This window comes from Perna viridis, chromosome 9 (genome assembly GCF_037379345.1).
Source record: "Perna viridis isolate PV_CMFRI_1.1 ecotype Kerala chromosome 9, ASM3737934v1, whole genome shotgun sequence".
Lineage (NCBI taxonomy): Eukaryota > Metazoa > Mollusca > Bivalvia > Mytilida > Mytilidae > Perna > Perna viridis.
This window is the reverse complement of record NC_142453.1, coordinates 38,559,095-38,578,654: the sequence shown is the minus strand read 5'-3', so window position 1 is coordinate 38,578,654 and position 19,560 is coordinate 38,559,095. Positions and strand designations below refer to the sequence as shown.

At 31.3% G+C, this 19,560-nt stretch overlaps 1 protein-coding gene across 3 annotated transcripts in view; it reads left to right on the top strand.

The window, feature by feature from the left end:
- LOC148608399 (acyl-CoA dehydrogenase family member 10-like) overlaps nucleotides 1-19,560 on the top strand; it is a 59,282-nt gene that overhangs the window by 33,093 nt on the left and 6,629 nt on the right. For all 3 annotated transcript variants that reach the window (XM_088546367.1, XM_088546366.1, XM_088546364.1), the window contains exons 13-21: nucleotides 7,473-7,637; nucleotides 8,196-8,368; nucleotides 8,950-9,090; nucleotides 10,747-10,884; nucleotides 11,151-11,241; nucleotides 12,936-13,094; nucleotides 14,195-14,367; nucleotides 14,987-15,130; nucleotides 17,462-17,539. In XM_088546367.1, coding sequence (XP_088402493.1) covers nucleotides 7,473-7,637; nucleotides 8,196-8,368; nucleotides 8,950-9,090; nucleotides 10,747-10,884; nucleotides 11,151-11,241; nucleotides 12,936-13,094; nucleotides 14,195-14,367; nucleotides 14,987-15,130; nucleotides 17,462-17,539 — 1,262 coding nt within the window. The remainder of the gene's footprint in view (nucleotides 1-7,472; nucleotides 7,638-8,195; nucleotides 8,369-8,949; nucleotides 9,091-10,746; nucleotides 10,885-11,150; nucleotides 11,242-12,935; nucleotides 13,095-14,194; nucleotides 14,368-14,986; nucleotides 15,131-17,461; nucleotides 17,540-19,560) is intronic.

Below are 19,560 nucleotides of genomic sequence, written 5' to 3'. Positions count from 1 at the left end.
ATGAATTAGTAATACAATTCATTATTATTATTATTTAATACTTCCTATTTGTGTGTTAATTAATTTGTAATTATGTAATTGCAATTCATGTAATCTCTATTTTGAGGAATTAAAGAATGAATGAATGAATGAATATATTTAACATTTATTAGTTTAATTTTGGAAAGTAAAATGTTACATGGTGGACAATATCAAGAAGATTGATATAAGAATTACAAACAAGAACACCTTTAAAAAGGTTTTTTGTATTGATAACTTTGGTAGATAACCCTTTTTTCCTTAACAATTTTTTATATTATGTAGTAAGCGTGTTTTTTCACCACCTATGCTGTTTTTATGTAAAATTTTATCTGAGTTTTATTCTTAGTGAATAGAAAGAAAAAATTCTTAGATTTTTATCAGTATTAGCCTCAAAACAGAACTGCCAAGTGACAGGACAATAGTTAAAATTGGACAAAATAAAAGAGTGGTAATTGTTAACCTTCCAAGTTTATTTAATTGTCTCCCTATCCTTTTTAAAACATTTAACTGTTTTGATGCTTTTTTGCAAATGTTGGCTATATGAGTATCAAATTTCAACTGGTAATCTACTGTTACTCCCAAAAGTTTTACTTCATCCTCACATTTTATAGTATTATCACCAAGATCGAAAGAAATGTTGTGATCATAAGTTTTTCGGCTAATAGCAAGTGCCTGAAATTTATCAGAGTATGCTTTCATCTGATTCACTGCAAACCAATCTATCAATTTTCAGCTATCTGCCTCCAATTTTGTTTTGACTTCATCAAGATTGTATCCAGCATATGAAAGAGTATTGTCATCAGCGTAGTTATAGAAAGAAGAATCCTGAATGAAATATATCATTTAGAAAAATATTGAATAATACCTGTCCTAGACTTGACCCTTGTGGCACCTCTTTATAAATTTTCTCCCACTTACTAAATAAGGATCCTAGTTTGACACGCTGCTTTTTGTTTGACAGATAATATTGGAGACGATTAAGAGCCTTATCTGAAACACCATATGATTTTATTTTATCTAGCAGAAAATTATGTGGAAGGCAATCAAATGCTTTGCTTAAATCCATCAAAATAGCAGCTATAAATTTATTATCATCCAATGCTGTTTTTCAGTCTTACACTATTTTCAGTAATGCAGTTTGACAACCATAGCCAGCCCTAAAGTTGAAAGATAGGTATGGAAAATATGGTTAAAAAATTCAGTCAATTGTACATCCTATGGCCATTTCAAAAAATTTGAAAATATAGGAAAGTATACTTACAGGTCTATAATTAGACTTATCTAGGGCATTATTTTTCTTATAGCATGGCACAACTTGGGCCTCTTTTAGTTTTTCTGGAAATTTAGAAGTTGTTAAACTTTTATTTATCAAGTTTGTGATAGGTTGAGCAATGGCTGGTTTAGCAAGTTTTAGCAATTTTGGGGATATACCATCTATGCCTGTTGCTTTCTTAATGTTAGCTCTATCTATTTGTTTTTCTTCAAAATTACACTCAATTTATCTAAATTTTAATGGTTCAATATCTTTTTCATTTTCGTTTATTTTTGCTATGCTTGGGTGTTCTTCTTCATTGATAGCTAACTCTGATCCTATATCCTTTGCCACATTTATGAAAAAGTTGTTAAATTCTGTGGCTACTTGTGCTTGGTCATTAATGATTTGATCATTCCAGTATTATATCTTTGTTACTGGTGTTGCCTTTATTACTTATAAAAGGTTTGATTGTAGGCCAGAAGTTTCTTGACCTAGGGCCACCAATACACTGTTCGAAAAAAATATTATGGATGTTTTCTTAATTTTGTTAACTAAGTTCCTCTGTTGTCTATAATTTTGCCGGTTTTAGCTAGATTTAAAATTTAGGTACCTATTATGCATCATCTTTTTCTTGTATGCTGCGTTTCTCAGATTACTATTCATAAAAGGGGCAGGTCTTGCTATTGATTTCCTACTTTTTATTTGGGCATGTTTGTCCACTATTTCAGTGAAAACTGATGGTTATATGTTAAATCAATATTACTTTCTGAGTTAAGACTATTAAAATCTGCATTATTCAGGTCATTCAAAAAATTTTCTTCTGAGAAATTTTTAAGACTTCTGTAATTTTTAGTAGCATGTTTCCTTGGTTCAACATTGCACCTGAACTGTATTAATATCATGTTATGCACATCACTGAAACCACAATTAAAATTCATAACATTCATGCAGTGATTTGGGGAGTTTGACAATATAACATTGTTAAGACTGGGGCTTACATTTCTTGTAAAACATGTTGGTTCCTTAACTAAATTGTGCAAATCAAGAATATCACATACAGATGTTAAAGGAATGGATTTATCATATTTTTACATGTCATAATTCATATCACCTATGAACATAAAATTGTCATATTTTGTTGTTATTTGATCAGCTACTTTCGTAAAATCATTATTAAAATCATTATCTTTAATTGTCTGTGTGCGGTATACACCACTGATGAGCCATTTGTGATTTCCAAAGAGGATATCTAATGCTACAGATTCTATGATTTTGAAATCTTAAATTAGTTTTTCTGTCAAATGGTAAATCTGCCCTTACATACATGGCTAGTCCACCGCCATGTGCAGTTCCATCTTTTCTCCAGAAGTGGAACCCATCTACTGTGAATTGAGCATTAGTGAACGAATCATCTATTTTAGTTTCCACCAGAAACAGTATATCAGCAGTATTAGTTTCAAGTAGTTCTTTAATGTGGGAGAATTTATATCTAAAGCTGTTTATATTGTTTTAAGCTAATAACAGTTTTTTAGGGTGGTTCTGTTTGACTTCTTTTACTGTAGCAAATATATTGTATTTATCACACCTGATCTTTTCTTCGAAGTCAATGTTTGTATTTGTCTCGCTTGTACTAGATAATGCACTTCCGGTTGTGTTGAATTCATCATCATTTCGAGTTGATGTATTAAAAAAGAAAGAATCGCTGAAGTTTGGTAAGTGATCATAGCAGATATCACAAAAATAATCTTCATCGCTTGTTGATAGTTTATTATACTGTTGGATTGTAAGGGGTGAACATTTCAAGTGGACCCACAGATCACAAAAGTCGCACTGGATGCCCCTTTGGTTATTTTTGACAGGCTTTCTACATTTCAGACATGGGTATTTCACAGGGCCTGGGTTATGATGCACATCACCGCTTAAGAGTATGTATAAAATTATTATAGCATTTGTGTGGTTCTCTTCTCTTCTGTCTACAGAGGACGTTACATGGCCATTTTTCGTGTTTACATTTGTAGGGAATAGTTTTTCTATGGCAAGGTTGTTGTTGCCTGCATTAGTTACTATTGAGCTTGCATAAAAGCCAAGGTTTTCCGGCTTCTCTCTCCTCTGTATAGTTTCTGGTAAATAGTTGGGTGTTAAACGTAGAAAATATCCAGATATCAGGAGAGCAAAATTCAAGGTGATCACTACTGCCACCATCTTTAATTCAAGGAAAATTCCTTGTTATCTACCCTTGATATGTTCATTACAGTGCATTTCAATGAAATTATAAATTAATTTACCGAAGCATTTGATTCATTAAAAATCTTGCTTTTTTTTCTTGATTCTGATGATAAAAATAGTCAATTAAAGAATCAAAATGATGAGTTTATTTCATACCATGTTTCACCCACTGCCTGATTCTTACAGAGACTGACACATAATATCTCATAATAAGACACAGTTTCCTTATTTTCCCTTAAAGGTGAAAATAGAACAGTTTTTGTGTGAGTATGCCTAAGGGGTTGTAGATCAAAATTTTTTGTTAGTTTACCTCTATCACGTATTTAATAGTTTGCATGCAAAGTTTTACTTTTTTATCAATTAATTATTGATGACAAATTTGAAGTGCTCCACATTGAAAGAATTACTGATTTTTGTAAGCAATGGCATTATCATTAACACAATTAATTTTATTCTGTGGTATACATTACCAGGAATTGTAATATAACGGTATCAGTAATAAACAAATCGCTGTTGTTTCATATACAATTTCATAGTGTTAATTGGCCACTTGTATGTATATAAGACTTTCCCTAAAATACTATATTAGTATGTACCTATATTTTACAAGTAAAGAATATTGATATATTTTTTACTGAAACATGCTTTTGTTAAAGATATACTATAAATCTGAATGGCGCAAGAAAGATAACTCATGACAGAACATATATAAACAATAACATGGTATATTAATTTTGGTACCAGTATCGTATTGCATATCCCTGAGCAGGTGTACGTCAAAACATGGATGCTATAAAAATATAGTGCATTTTCTTTTTGCCTCTCTACAAACTAATATTTTGTCAAAAGATATGAACTATGACTTATAAAATAGAGCAAACATCACACTGTAAGATGAAGAACTTTTTTAAAAGAAAATCTAACATAATATCATAAAAATGTTCCACTGAAAAGGTTGGTTTGGTGAGTGCAAAACGAAAGTGAAAGTAGGGAAAATGGCTATTTATAGTTCGAGACTACTTTTCTGTCCGATCTTCGTGGACTCACCCTATTTTCTTTGCGGGAAATTATTTTTTCACATGTCCTTAGAAATGCTACATAAGTGAAAGTTTTATTGAATCAATTTACATATTTTTTTAAAAATCCTAAAAATATGCACTTCACTATAGAAGTCTATTGGAAAATTAATACGATACTGAGACCTAGTAAGCCAGTTTTTCAAGTAAAGTTGGATATTCAGCAAGTGGTCTTTACCAGCTGAAAAAGTAGTACCCCAATGCAGGTAACACTTTTAAGATGAATTAGCCAACTTTTGAACCTGATTTTTTATGGTAGCTCTGTTTTTTTGCATTTATGGTTAATCTTTACCAAATTTGGAAATGCATTTTGTTTTCATGAATTTGTATAATATCAGTTCAATAAAATTATTATCTTGACTGTTTATGATGAGCGTATCTATATTCATGTAACCTAAAGCAAGTAATACTCCTACATAAAGGATAGTTTTCAAGTTACAACACATTTTAAGTATGTGGTTAGGACTTGAAAATAGTCATTTTCCATACATTGCCTCTTATATATGAAAAAATGAATATTTTTTTTTATTTTTTGTTTTTCTTTCAAATAAATAGCTAAAATGAGTTGCCATATAACTGTGTGGTTGATTTAAACACAGAAATGTCACAAAAGTCAACAGCCAATTTCTTAGTGGACTTTTTTTAGTGGTTCAAATGGACAGATTCTAATGCGGCAAGAAAAATAAAGGTGTTTTTTCACATAAAAACTGAATTTTTTCAAAAAGTATCTAAAGCAGACAGTTGTTATTATAATATTTATACCAATAAACTATTATTCTTGCATCATAGCTATCTGTTTTAAAGAAAAAGTCCTTTTCCTGTCATATTGAGGTCCTTTTGTATCTGCCTGGGGTACCAAAATGGCTTAAAATCTGTATTTTCTGCATATGAAAAGCTATATTTTTTTAAAACTATGATATTGGTATAATTTTTTTTTTGATTTATTATAATTGAAATGACCATATCTATAGTTTAAAACATTTGGTTGTACCAGTCGTTATACTTTACTTTAAACAAGAGGCTCCCTTGAGTTAAAGACAAAAAAGGAGGTTCGAATATTAATATTTCCATATATTGAAGTCACAATTGGGGATTAAATAATGATTTGGAACTCATAGTACAGCTCATGTATCTACCATGTCAGAATAAACCACAAATTTGCTTAGCTTGACTAATGCAGCAGCTTTTTATCAAAAGTAATATTTTCTGGCTAACACTGAGATATTAGTCTCATGCCTGGAATAGGGTACCTATATAAAAATTTTAATAGAAAACTCATGTTTATAGCAGGGCAATGATGTTCTGAATTTTCAGTATGAAAATGAATACTCTAGCAGAAAAACAACAACTTTTATGATTATATTGAAATGTTTATTAGTAATAGGTACCAGTATTGTATTGCATATCCCTGAGCGGGTGTACGTCAAAACATGGATGCTATAAAAATATAGTGCATTTTCTTTTTGCCTCTCTACAAACTAATATTTTGTCAAAAGATATGAACAATGACTTATAAAATAGAGCAAACATCACACTGTAAGATGAAGAACTTTTTTAAAAGAAAATCTAACATAATATCATAAAAATGTTCCACTGAAAAGGTTGGTTTGGTGAGTGCAAAACGAAAGTGAAAGTAGGGAAAATGGCTATTTATAGTTCGAGACTACTTTTCTGTCCGATCTTCGTGGACTCACCCTATTTTCTTTGCGGGAAATTATTTTTTCACATGTCCTTAGAAATGCTACATAAGTGAAAGTTTTATTGAATCAATTTACATATTTTTTTAAAAATCCTAAAAATATGCACTTCACTATAGAAGTCTATGGGAAAATTAATACGATACTGAGACCTTTTATGATGGTTTGTGCAGACAGTCCTAAATGTTGACCTTTGTACAATGATATGTGTTATCAGCGTTAGAGGTATATATATTGACACTTTATATTCACTGCTTCTCCAGGTAAGAACTTTAATAAGAATGTGGGCCTTTAAAAGATGTGGTGTTTATAAGTACATGTATTTATCTGGTATGCTTGACTTACAACTATAATTACGGCATCGAACAAATAAATTAGGATGTTTTGAATAATACAGAATTGGATAGCTTTCTGCTAGCTTTGTATACTGTTGATTTGTTTCTTTGTTCTATCTTTGACAATGTTATTAAACTTTAATTATTGATTACCAGTACTTCTTCAAGGGTTTAGGAGAAAAATTAGAAAAAAAAGAAACAGTTATTATCTTTTATGCACATACTTAAGTTTGGAATCCAAGTGAATAAATAACAAACATTACCAGTATATGTCAATGAATTGTTGAGCTTTGTATTTCAATAAAATTTTCCCATTTCTTAAATCATTAAAACAAAGTCTTTTATGTTGAAAAGGCAAAGTTGGTGGAACAAAACCTACTGCAAATTGATTCATGTGTACCCAATTTACTCTACATATGACCTTATTTCCAAATTATGTTTTGAAAATAATTTCTTGTTATAACCTTTAACACAAGACATATAGTGGGAGGTATATACAGTGATCATACTATCAATTTGTTAGTCTGTCCCTAGTTTCCAGCTACATGCATCTGTCCTGAAACTGCTGAATGGAATTTGATAAAACTTGCACACAATTTTCTCATGAGATGATACCATTGTGCACCTACCATTTTACATTTCAATCTTTATGACTTGTGACTTTTTGATTGGGGATCCTATGTTAATTTTTGGGAGGGGATAGGATATCACCTAGTGGGTTTTGCTCACAGTTTCCAGTTTTTGCCTTGTTTTCTTCACTATTTTGTGTTATTTTTTATATAGTTGCATATAGAATTTAGATCAGATGCACCCTTATACTTTTCTTTTACATAAATTTAAGATGTTAATACACTTATTTCAGGTCAAGGAAGTTCACCCACAGCACAAATCCTGGGTTCCTTTACAGAGAACATAGCCAACCAAGCCCTTGGTATTGCATTAAAAAGTAACATTCAACCCACCATGAACAAGACCAGCTCTCCTGGAAAGAGGCAATATTCTACATCTGCATCAGATAGAATTATGGGTAAATCTTACTATTGTATGCCAGTCTTTTTAAGAACATTTTCTGGTATACCACTTTCATTCAATCCTTCTGTCCACACTATATGTAAAAAGCTGTTTGATGGACAAGGGCTTCTTTTTTTTTAACCTGCATCACCAATATTGAAAATTCCTGTTACTACATGATTCTAATTTTCCACCCACCCTCCATGTTAGGTGAATGTTCTTTGTTTAATCTACAAGTAAACTGTTTTAAAACTATAGTTTTTTGAAGTATTAAAAATGTCATCCTCTTATTTTTGAACATTTGGCTATTTTTTGTTGTTTTGTTGTTGTTAAATTTATTGAATTCTGCCATGTTTTCAGAAAAATATGCTATGCTTTCTTTGGTGCATATATATACTTTAGTGGACCTGTTATATTTGTGCAGTAGCACATAAAATTCTGGCTCAATGTGTTGGTATAGTATATTGAATAGTCCTGTTTTTGTTATATACATTCATAAAATGAGATGTATGAAATATCTGCCATTAAGTGTTACACCACAATTTATTAATCATCTTATCTTTTTGGAATACAGGGTCAATGATAGTATCACCTGAAGGGTTACCTCCAAGAGCCAAATCTACATATGATAAAGTTAAGAAATTCATCAATGAAGAAATCTTACCTTTGGAGAAAAACCTGGACAAACATAGTATAGCAGCTGGGCCTGAAATGTGGAAAGCACCCCCAGTCCTGGAGGAATTAAAGGTATGGTTTTAATATTAGTAAAAGGAATCAGCATCTGTCTACATAATTTGTTAGTGCACATACTTCTTGACTCAAATTCAAAAATTTAAATGAATGCTCTCAAAGAGAGATAATCCAACAAATTAAGCATATTATGTATTCATGCTCCAACACACAATTATTTTCTGTTGAACTAATAAACCATCTTATTTAGATCTGACTTAAGTTAAATTGTAATTGGTAGATTATTGCCAAAGGGAGGTAATTCAACTTTCTGGTTTTACAGGAGAAAAATCAGAAATCATTGCCAAATTGTGAAGTCCTATTTTGCATGTTCCTATTTTGTTAAACCCTTTATTGCAGACTTCCATTTAAAGTGTTAATGTATTTATTAGAGAAGAGTCATTTTTCACTATTTTTTAAATTCATATATCCCAATTAATTGCATACCTACAAAATAATATAAAGTATCTAAATGAAATACATGTATCTCCACTCATTACTAGTCTAAAAATAGAATGCTATGAAAATCAGCAGTTATTGATGAGCCTATCTGAGATAAAACAGAACAAGTATGTAAAAAATAAGAACTTCTTTTGTAGGCAAAAGCCAGGGCCCAGGGACTATGGAACTTATTCTTGCCCAAAGAATCTGACCCTGATGGTAAATATGGAGCTGGGTTTACTAACTTAGAGTATGCATTCATGTGTGAAGAAATGGGAAGAAGTATGGCAGCTCCTATTGTAAGTGAATTGGTCACCAGTTATAGCAGGAATTAAAATGGAAGTTTTGACTTGAAAAGAAATCTTATTTTTTTCATTGATGATACATTGATTGTTTCATTTTAACATCCCAGGTAACTTCAGAATTTTTAAAATGTAACAGTCAATTCTTTTTAGATTATAAGATTTTTATGTTAAGTTTTTTTTATTAGGCCAGTTTGACACATGTTCCTAGGTAAATCATAATTGGTATACAGTTGCATTAGCATCATTACATGACAATTATGTATCCGTTTCATGTATGTCCCTGTAGTAAGTCTATTGATTTTGATATTTCAAATTTCTTTAGACTTTTAAGTTAAGTTTTCATATAAAGTCTGTTTAAAGTGAACAATTTGTGCTTGGTATATCATATTTGGTATGCAGTTGTGTTGTTATCACTCAATCATTGTTCCATATCTTTTTCATGCATATATCCATCACAGTCATGGTCTATTGACTATGAAATTTTGTTAAAAGATTTTAATGTTAAGTTTTCTGATTATTTCAGTTTACCATTAACTATGAATACTAGGTCAATGATATTTAGTGTATTGTTAGATCACTACATTACACTTCCATATCTGTTTTATGCATACACTATCAAATATTGAATAACCATGTGTGACACTCACATCTCTGTGATAAATATTTATTTTATTTTTTCTATTCTACCAGGCGGTCTTTAAACCTCCCTCATCTGGATGAAAAGTCAAATATAAGATATAGTAATGCAAACTTAAGTTTTCTTTTTGAATTAGCATCTTGTATTACATATCATCTCTATTCCTTATTACGATATCAACATATCCGGCTAGGCAGAATGATAAAAAGTATGTTTTCATGCATGCAGGGATAGAAACTGCAACATAGGTTTTTCATATGCGTTCATTTGATTAGGGCAGCATAAAAATATTAAAACATATTGAACTAAAGAATAAATGTATGAAATCTTATTAATAAAAAATGTATGAGTCATAGGATTTCATATATGAAAAGGTATGTTTTTCATATGATTTTGGCAACTTTTTATAAGTACCAAAGCATGTACATGTAGTTCCAGATTGGTCCTAAACATATCTCATTTGTTTTGACATGTATTTGAACTAATCTCTTAGGTTTCTTAAGAAAGCACATGTTTGAATTACACATGTGATAAAGTACAGGCCTTATTATTTTTAATTCCGGTACACTTATCACATGAACCACTTCATTAAATCCCATACACAGATGTTAACTTTCTTATTGCATTGTTTTAAGAACTGGTCCATCTACAAGTCAGGCTGAGGTTGATCATCATATGTTTGATAATCAACTTACATAGTGTAATTCAGCTTATAAATAGCTGTATAAGTTTGTACAGGCCACAGTGCCACAAAACTTTAAAAATTACTTAGGTCTGAGAAAATTCTTAACTACTTGTGACATCATCAACTTCAGAACCATGATTAGAGTTACAGTACCATGGAAGTTAAGAATATTCCAAGACTTTTAAAGTATTTTTGAAGTTCTGTTGGACTCAGGCCTGAACTCAACTTTCAAATATGTTTGTGAAAAATATCTGCATGAATCACTTGTTGTGTACTTTAATAGGCATGATGCTTATATGGAGCTGTACTTTTATATCTTATTTTACAGGTATTTAACTGCAGTGCTCCTGATACTGGTAACATGGAGGTTTTAGTGAAGTATGGTACAGTGGAACAGAAGAAACAATGGCTTACACCACTACTGGAGGGAAAAATTAGGTCATGTTTTGGTATGACTGAACCAAAGGTATGGGTCATAAGGGCAATGTTCACAAGTAATACATATACTGTATACATATAAATACCAAGTAGGTATAGATTTTAGGAGTGCTTCAATGATTGTTCTTAAAAAAATAATGTCAGAGTATAAAACTTTTTTTCAAATTCTGTTAATTTTTTTTATCAAAGCAGCCATGGGAAAAAATCATCAATTGGTTTATATATATAAAAAATAATAAAATAGTTTGATTTTATACTGATCTTCAGTTTCTTGTTCTATTTGTTACATTTCAGGTAGCTTCATCAGATGCCACAAATATAGAATCCTCAATAGTGAGAGATGGTGATGAATATGTCATCAATGGTCACAAATGGTGGACCTCAGGTAATCTCAAATATAGAATGCTCAATAGCCAGGGATGGGGATGAATATATAATCAATGGTCACAAATGGTGGACTTCTGGTAATCACAAATATTAGAATCCCCAATAGTGAGGGATGGTAATGAATATATAATCAATGGTCACAAATGGTGGACATCAGGTAATCACAAATATAGAATCGTCAACAGCGAGAGATGGTAATGAATATATAATCAGTGGTCACAAATGGTGGACTTCAGGTAATCACAAATAGAATCCTCAATCGCGAGGGATGGTAATGAATATATAATCAATGGTCACAAATGGTGGACATCAGGTAATCACAAATATAGAATCGTCAACAGCGAGAGATGGTAATGAATATATAATCAGTGGTCACAAATGGTGGACTTCAGGTAATCACAAATAGAATCCTCAATCGCGAGGGATGGTAATGAATATATAATCAATGGTCACAAATGATGGACCTCAGGTAATCACAAATATAGAATCCTTAATAGAAAGGGATAGTAATGACTTGTAATCAGTCGTCACAAATGGTGGACCTTGGGTGGTCTTAGATATAGAATCTTCAATAGCGAGGGATGGTAATGAGAATATAATCAATGGTCACAAATGGTGGACATCAGGTAATCAGTAACACTCAGTTCACAATAGCCTAGGATGTTGTTGAATATTACATCTTTAATCATAACAGGTGGCAGTTTCACTGATATCTGTGTTCCATAAGTTTTCTTCAGCTAAAACTCGTTAAAAATCTTCATGGATATGATTTGAAATTCATTGTGCAGCTTAAGTATGATAGGCTGTACAGTGTACTGTACATTTAGAAATTGTTGTATGCACTTATTACAGTGTATTGCAATTTTGTCATTTTAGTCAAGAATGTGATTTAAATGTTTGTGGTACTGAGAAAAATTCAGATGTATACTGTTTTAGAAGTTTTATAGTGCTAAAATTTAAGAGTAATCAAGGGAACCTAGATTCTAGCAAAAATCAAAAGAATGTAATACAGGGATGAAGACCAGACATGGAAAACAGACACACACAACAAAGAACATAAAATAACCAAAATAATACGTACAAAGTAACAAAAGTAAATGAGCAACTCAGACTCCACTTAGGTCAAGCTGTCACACCTTTCATTGCGATAGTGTCAGAATTTACTGTATTTGCTTTTTGTTGTTTTATTTTTCTGTTTTCCAATTCCCAACTTGCGGACCAACATTTTGTCAACATTTATCTCCCTTTGGAGCAGGTGTCTATTCGGAACAAGTAAGATTTTCCATCCGATATCAACAATACTTTAGAAAATCTCTACTGACCCTGCCATCAACTTTCTTTACCGGGATACAAATGAAAATCATCCTTATGTAACCTACCAACAAAATGAAACACCCTGTTAATTTTAGAAACACTGTTGTGTTTGTCTGCTGGGGATTCCATTTTCATTCAAGTTACCTCTTTTTTCTGCACCCGAATCCGAACATCGATTAGAGAGACTTCGAAATTATACCTGCTCTTACGGGAGGTAACTCTGCAAAAACAGGATAAAATATGGCTACATCCCGAGCTCTGCAAGTAGGGAATAGCAAAATAACATAACTCTACATTTTAAATGAATCATTTTGTATTTTTACTATTTTTGATTTTACAGAATGGCCAGTAAACATGGTTATTATAATTATATTTTAGGTGCCATGCATGAGGACTGTAAACTGTGTATATTTATGGGGAAGACTAATCCTAATGCACCTAAACATAAACAACAGAGTATGATAATAGTCCCAATGGATGCTCCTGGAATCACCATTGTACGACCTCTTACTGTTTTTGGTTATATGGACCCACCAGGTATATATAGGGTAAAATCTGAAATGTTTGCATTGTTTTTATTGCAGAACATTTGAAATTTGATATAGTTAGTTTTATACCATGCACTGTGGCTGTAGTATTTTTTTGCACTGTATACCAATTTTCAATATTTTCATGGTAGAAACAAAAAGGCACAAAAAATACTTGTGGTATAGTCTCTGGGAATCATCTATCATACTATGAAGCCTGGAGAAACGCAACAAATGCTCCACAGTATAACCTTTATTAAAACGGTAAATACAGAGATCACCAAAAGGTCTTCAATATGTGTAAATACACCTTCAAGTTAGCTCTGAAAGGTCCCGACAACAAATGTAATAAAATCAACAATGACACTTTTTCAAAATAAAATAAAAAAGTAAATTAATAACACAAAAGCACATTAATGACAGACATTGTCAAATACTATTGACATTATGGTGAAATCATTCATTTCTAATCAAGTATCAAAGCAGTTTGCACAATGTGTAAAAAACAATATTTCAAATCAAACTTTAATAGTATACTAAGAAGGCTCTTGTCCTTTAAAAATGCTATAAAAATATACCCTAAATATGTTTTATTGGTTAAATCTATAAAGTTAATTTATAGGGTATGTAAGTCTCGTCACATGATTCCGTGATTTCATGAGAATGTGTCCTCATCTCCCATTCAAATGCATAGAGATTCGTCATTAATATAGCATTGAGTTCAATGTTAAAAGCAAAATATCTCTTTGTGAAAAAATACTGATAAAAAAATGACAAATATCTTGTTCTACTGGATAAAGACATAAAGAAAAGCATAAAATAGAAGATTTTGCATTGTGATACAGCGTTTCAATTTCCCAAAAGTAAACAATAAAATGCAGACCGGTCTTCGGATTTCAATATGTTCTACATCTAAAATTCCGGAAGGGAAACTGAAACTAGAACGAGACTTACAAACCCCATTATTAACAGTAATAAAAGTTCAATGTTCCGATTGTTACTAGTATTACCAAAGTTACACAAAGGAAATCAACCCAAATAATAAACGATATCTACTGTAAAATTCTGTTGTTTTTAATATTTATATTTAAATGTTCACTCCTGTTTTAGCTGGACATGCAGAAGTTGTTTTTAAAAATGTCCGAGTACCAGTCACCAACATGTTGTTAGGTGAAGGTCGTGGATTTGAAATAGCTCAAGGCCGTTTGGGACCTGGGAGAATACATCATTGTATGAGATTAATAGGTCATGCTGAGAGGGCTCTTCAACTAATGTTAGAGAGGGTATGTTTATTCAAAGCCATACACAGAGTTTCACAACACTATCAAACTTAGACTCTCTATGTAAAAAAGGTACCAGAATTCATGTGTGCTGATTCAGTTCCTAACATGGTTAATAAACTGCATATAAAATAATAGGGATATGGTAGCCTAGTGGTATTAAATGAATAATTTAACTTTTATCAGATCTGTTGTGGAGGTTGCAGCAATTTTAAAAAATAGAAAAAGGCAGTTGATCGCTGGATAGAAGTATTTGTTCTATAAGGCCTATCAGCTTGCAACTATGGAAAACTTACTCGTTAGATGAATTATATTATTATAAAGAAAAACCTAAAGTATTTGGATTAAACACTGAATAAATTGAGACAAAGTAAAAGTACTTACATGATGAGTCAGTTTAGATTAATTGAGAAAATAAACAAAAACAAATTTGAATTCAACATTTATGTAGCAGTGATTGCTGCTTGACATAGTGTTCTTGATCATTTGTTTCTAGATCCCTTTACAATACTGCATTGAAAAAAAAGTAAGAAAATCAAAGTTTGTACAACTATTATGGCAAAATGAAAGTGTAAATGCAACTGTCATAAAGTTATAATTATCTTATATTTTTTTTCTATAGACTCAGAATAGAATAGCATTTGGTAAACCTCTAGCAGCACAGGGAACCATTCAGGCAGATGTTGCTCAGTCCAGGATTGAAATAGAACAGACCAGATTATTGGTCCTTAAAGCTGCTCACATGATGGATTTATATGGAAATAAGGTATTTCATATGCATTTGCTCATGTGAATTAATTATTGTCAAAGATTGGTCACAGAAAAATTACTGAAAGATTATTGAAGGAAATAAATCATGGAAACTCCATTGTATCATTGTTTAACCATATACTGGCCATTTTTTCACATTATTTTATCGTCAAGCAAAAACAAGGGGTAAAATATCGTCATAAATGGTCAGCCTATGGTAAAACAATAATAAAATCAAGCAAAAACAAGGGGTAAAATATCGTCATAAATGGTCAGCCTATGGTAAAATATCATCATAAATGGTCAGCCTATGGTAAAACAATAATAAAATCAAGCAAAAACAAGGGGTAAAATATCGTCATAAATGGTCAGCCTATGGTAAAACAATAATAAAATCAAGCAAAAACAAGGGGTAAAATATCGTCATAAATGGTCAGCCTATGGTTAAATATGGTCATAAATGGTCAGCCTATGGTTAAATATCGTCATAAATGGTCAGCCTATGGTAAAACAATAATAAAATCAAGCAAAAACAAGGGGTAAAATATCATCATAAATGGTCAGCCTATGGTAAAATATCATCATAAATGGTCAGCCTATGGTAAAACAATAATAAAATCAAGCAAAAACAAGGGGTAAAATATCGTCATAAATGGTCAGCCTATGGTAAAATATCATCATAAATGGTCAGCCTATGGTAAAACAATAATAAAATCAAGCAAAAACAAGGGGTAAAATATCGTCATAAATGGTCAGCCTACAGTAAAACAATAATAAAATCAAGCAAAAACAAGGGGTAAAATATCGTAATAAATGGTCAGTCTACAGTAAAACAATAATAAAATCAAGCAAAAACAAGGGGTAAAATATCGTCATAAATGGTCAGCCTATGGTAAAATATCATCATAAATGGTCAGCCTATGGTAAAATATCGTCATAAATGGTCAGCCTATGGTAAAACAATAATAAAATCAAGCAAAAACAAGGGGTAAAATATCGTCATAAATGGTCAGCCTATGGTAAAATATCATTATAAATGGTCAGCCTATGGTAAAACAATAATAAAATCAAGCAAAAACAAGGGGTAAAATATCGTCATAAATGATCAGCCTATGGTAAAATATCATCATAAATGGTCAGCCTATGGTAAAACAATAATTAAATCAAGCAAAAACAAGGGGTAAAATATCGTCATAAATGGTCAGCCTACGGTAAAACAATAATAAAATCAAGCAAAAACAAGGGGTAAAATATCGTAATAAATGGTCAGTCTACGGTAAAACAATAATAAAATCAAGCAAAAACAAGGGGTAAAATATCGTCATAAATGGTCAGCCTATGGTAAAACAATAATACAATGGAGTTTTAGTGACATATTTGATTTAAACAGGACTAGTATCATCTTATTTTTAAAAGATGCAGCATGTGTATTGCATGAAAGGGCAACAATTGTGAAGCATAATTCTGTGATGTCAGTAAAATTTTGCAAATCTTATCTATTATATTGGAAATTAGACTGTCATATGTCTATGGTTCTGTCATATGTTTATGATTCTGTCATATGTTTATCAAAGTTTTACCACTGTTGTAGTCTCAATGTCTTTTAAGGTCATTATGTTAGAATTACAAATTGTTTTCATTTTTCAAACTAGTTGATATACACAAGTAAAGGCTTCATGAATTTATGAGCAACCATAAATTGATCCAAAGTTGATTTTGCAAGCATAGCTTTGTAAAAAATAGACCAGTCTTTTAATTTTATTTCAATCAATTCCAGTTAAGATTTGATCCTTAATTAAAAAGTTGGATTATTTGAATCACATATAATAATGTCACAGTACCAAATAAGTTTTTACAAATACTGTATGTTGCCCTAAGATAACTAATCACATCATATCAAATTATTGTAAAATAAGGGAAAACGGTCTGTATATAATGAATGTATAAAGAAATTACTTGGCCAAAATCTAAAGTTAGTAACTTTTCATGAGAAAAGATAATGCTTCAATATTTTGGCAAATTAAACTTTTTGTCTTTTGAACCACTCTTATTAAAATTCTATTAGCATTGCAGCAAATTAGTAATTAAGAAAATGGGAGTGTAAGAACTGATTTTTTTATTTGTGATCTATGATTTTTGTATTTTTTTTTACAGAAATGAAAATGCATAGTAAAACCCGTATTACATGAAGAAACCTGTTGTAAATTACTTATTTTTATGTTTTTTCTTGTCAGTGTATTTGTTTTATTTCATTTTGAGCCTGTGTAAATATAGCAAATGTTTGCTAAGTTTAATCAGATTCCATTTATTTGAATTCAAGCTGTTGACAAAGAGATTTATTATTCAGGTGGCAGCTCCAGAAATTGCCATGATTAAGGTTGCAGCCCCGAACATGACACTCAGGGTTTTAGATAGAGCCATACAGGTGAGTACAAACAAATTTTGAAGCAGATTTAAAATCTTCCTGAGATTAAAAAAGGGTGAAAGTAAAGATATTGAAATGGTTTGGAATATTTAAGTAACTGTCTTCGTAAGAATCACGCAAAATCTGAAAAATGTGATACACCCTAAAAAAGGCTACATATTTTAATTTTTGTAATTAAGTTGTTTTATGGGTCTATACTATGAATTGTGTAATTATTCATTCAGATCTGTCTGCTCTTAGGAGATAATCAACATTGCAAATCCAATAGTTTTTATTGTATTTAGGTGTCATTTACAGAGTTATCTCCCTTAATTTTGAAATCTACAGTGCATTCTATATAATTTTTATCTCCTAAGAACATGGGTTATATGAAAAACTGAATTTTAATTTCTGTTTACTATGGCAATTCAAACAAAATATCAAAAATAAAAATATGTAGGCTTTTTACCCATGAATCACATTTTGCATGATTCTTAGCTGGAATGCTACTTAAGTTAAATTCAAACTTACTAAACATGAACACCAATCAATAAGTTTGGAAAGTGTGAGTTTTGAAATTCTCTCTAGTGAATTGACAAAATCAAATTATTAAATGAATATTTTTATGTCAATTTTTTTTCAAAACCAGAGCTATGCAAAACCTTTAATGATAATAACATTGGTCTTGCAAACTCCACAATGTTTGACACTTAGCTCTTTGGTGTACTGGTGATACATTTTGAAATCTTTTGAAGATGCTCTTTATAGGTAGATAAAAATTCAAATAATATTCCATTTCATTGATAAGCTTTATGAAGTTTTTTTTATTATAAAAAGCTATTATATAGATCTTTAATACCTACTAGGTAATTAAAAAGGGTGTTAAATGTGTATTATACTCAAAATTGAAGACGTTGGGTACAAATATGTACTTTAAAAAAATGTCATTCAAATTTTGTTGTCTTGTATGATTTAAAATGATTTGAATTACAAACAAAATTTTCAGCAAAGAAATACAATTTTTATACAACTAGAAACAAATTCTGGCCATATGGTATCATGCTGTTGCTATTCATTGAGGACAATAACTTGAGTATAAATGTATAGATCTTTATGAAATTAAACCATGTGATGCCATACCATGAAAGGGAGACTGAAAGTGGTTTTTGGGCTGTGACTTGAGAACAGTTTAGGAATTAAGGGTCAAAATGGTGCTTGAAACAAACATTTTCATGACGTCAGAAGATGTTAAACCACAAAAGAAAAGCTGGGATTGATTTTGGGGTAGGAATCAGGGACCAAAAAAAGCCTTTTCCCTATATCTGGACAATAACTTGACTATAAGTGAATGGCATGGATTTGTTTTTGGGGTTGTGAAATGAACTATTTAAGGAAAAAGGGGGCCAGAAACAAGCATTTTTATGATGTGGGACAATAACACAATTAAATGAGAATGGATCTATTTGAAATTGTACCACATGATGTCATACACCTAATGAACCACTGGGATGGATTTTGGGGGTTGTGACTTACACATTGTAGGTGGGGGGGAAGGGGGCCAGAAACTAGTATCTTCTAATGTCCAGACAATAACTTGACTGTAAGTTAATAAATCTCTTTGAAATTGCACGATAAGGTGCCATTCTACAATAGAGTGGTTTGGATTCATTTTTTGGGTTGTAACTTGAACTGATAAGGAATGAGGGACCCAAAAAGGGGCCAGAAACAAACATGTTCCTGATGTCTAGACAATACCTCAATTAAATGTTAATGGATCTCTAAGAGCAGTCCTACAACTACAGGAAGGTATGGACTTCAGGCCTTGTGACTTAAACTGTTTAAAAAAAAAGGCAGAAACAAGCATTTTCCTGATGTACAGATGATAACTTGACTAAAAGGAAATGGATATTGCTATACAGGAAGGCAAGTATTGGTTTTGGGGGTTGTATTTATTGAGGAATAAGGGACCAAAAAGGGGTCTTTTCAATTCTGTTCAAATTCTTTTCCTCATTCAAATAACAGTTGAAATTCAGAGCTGTATC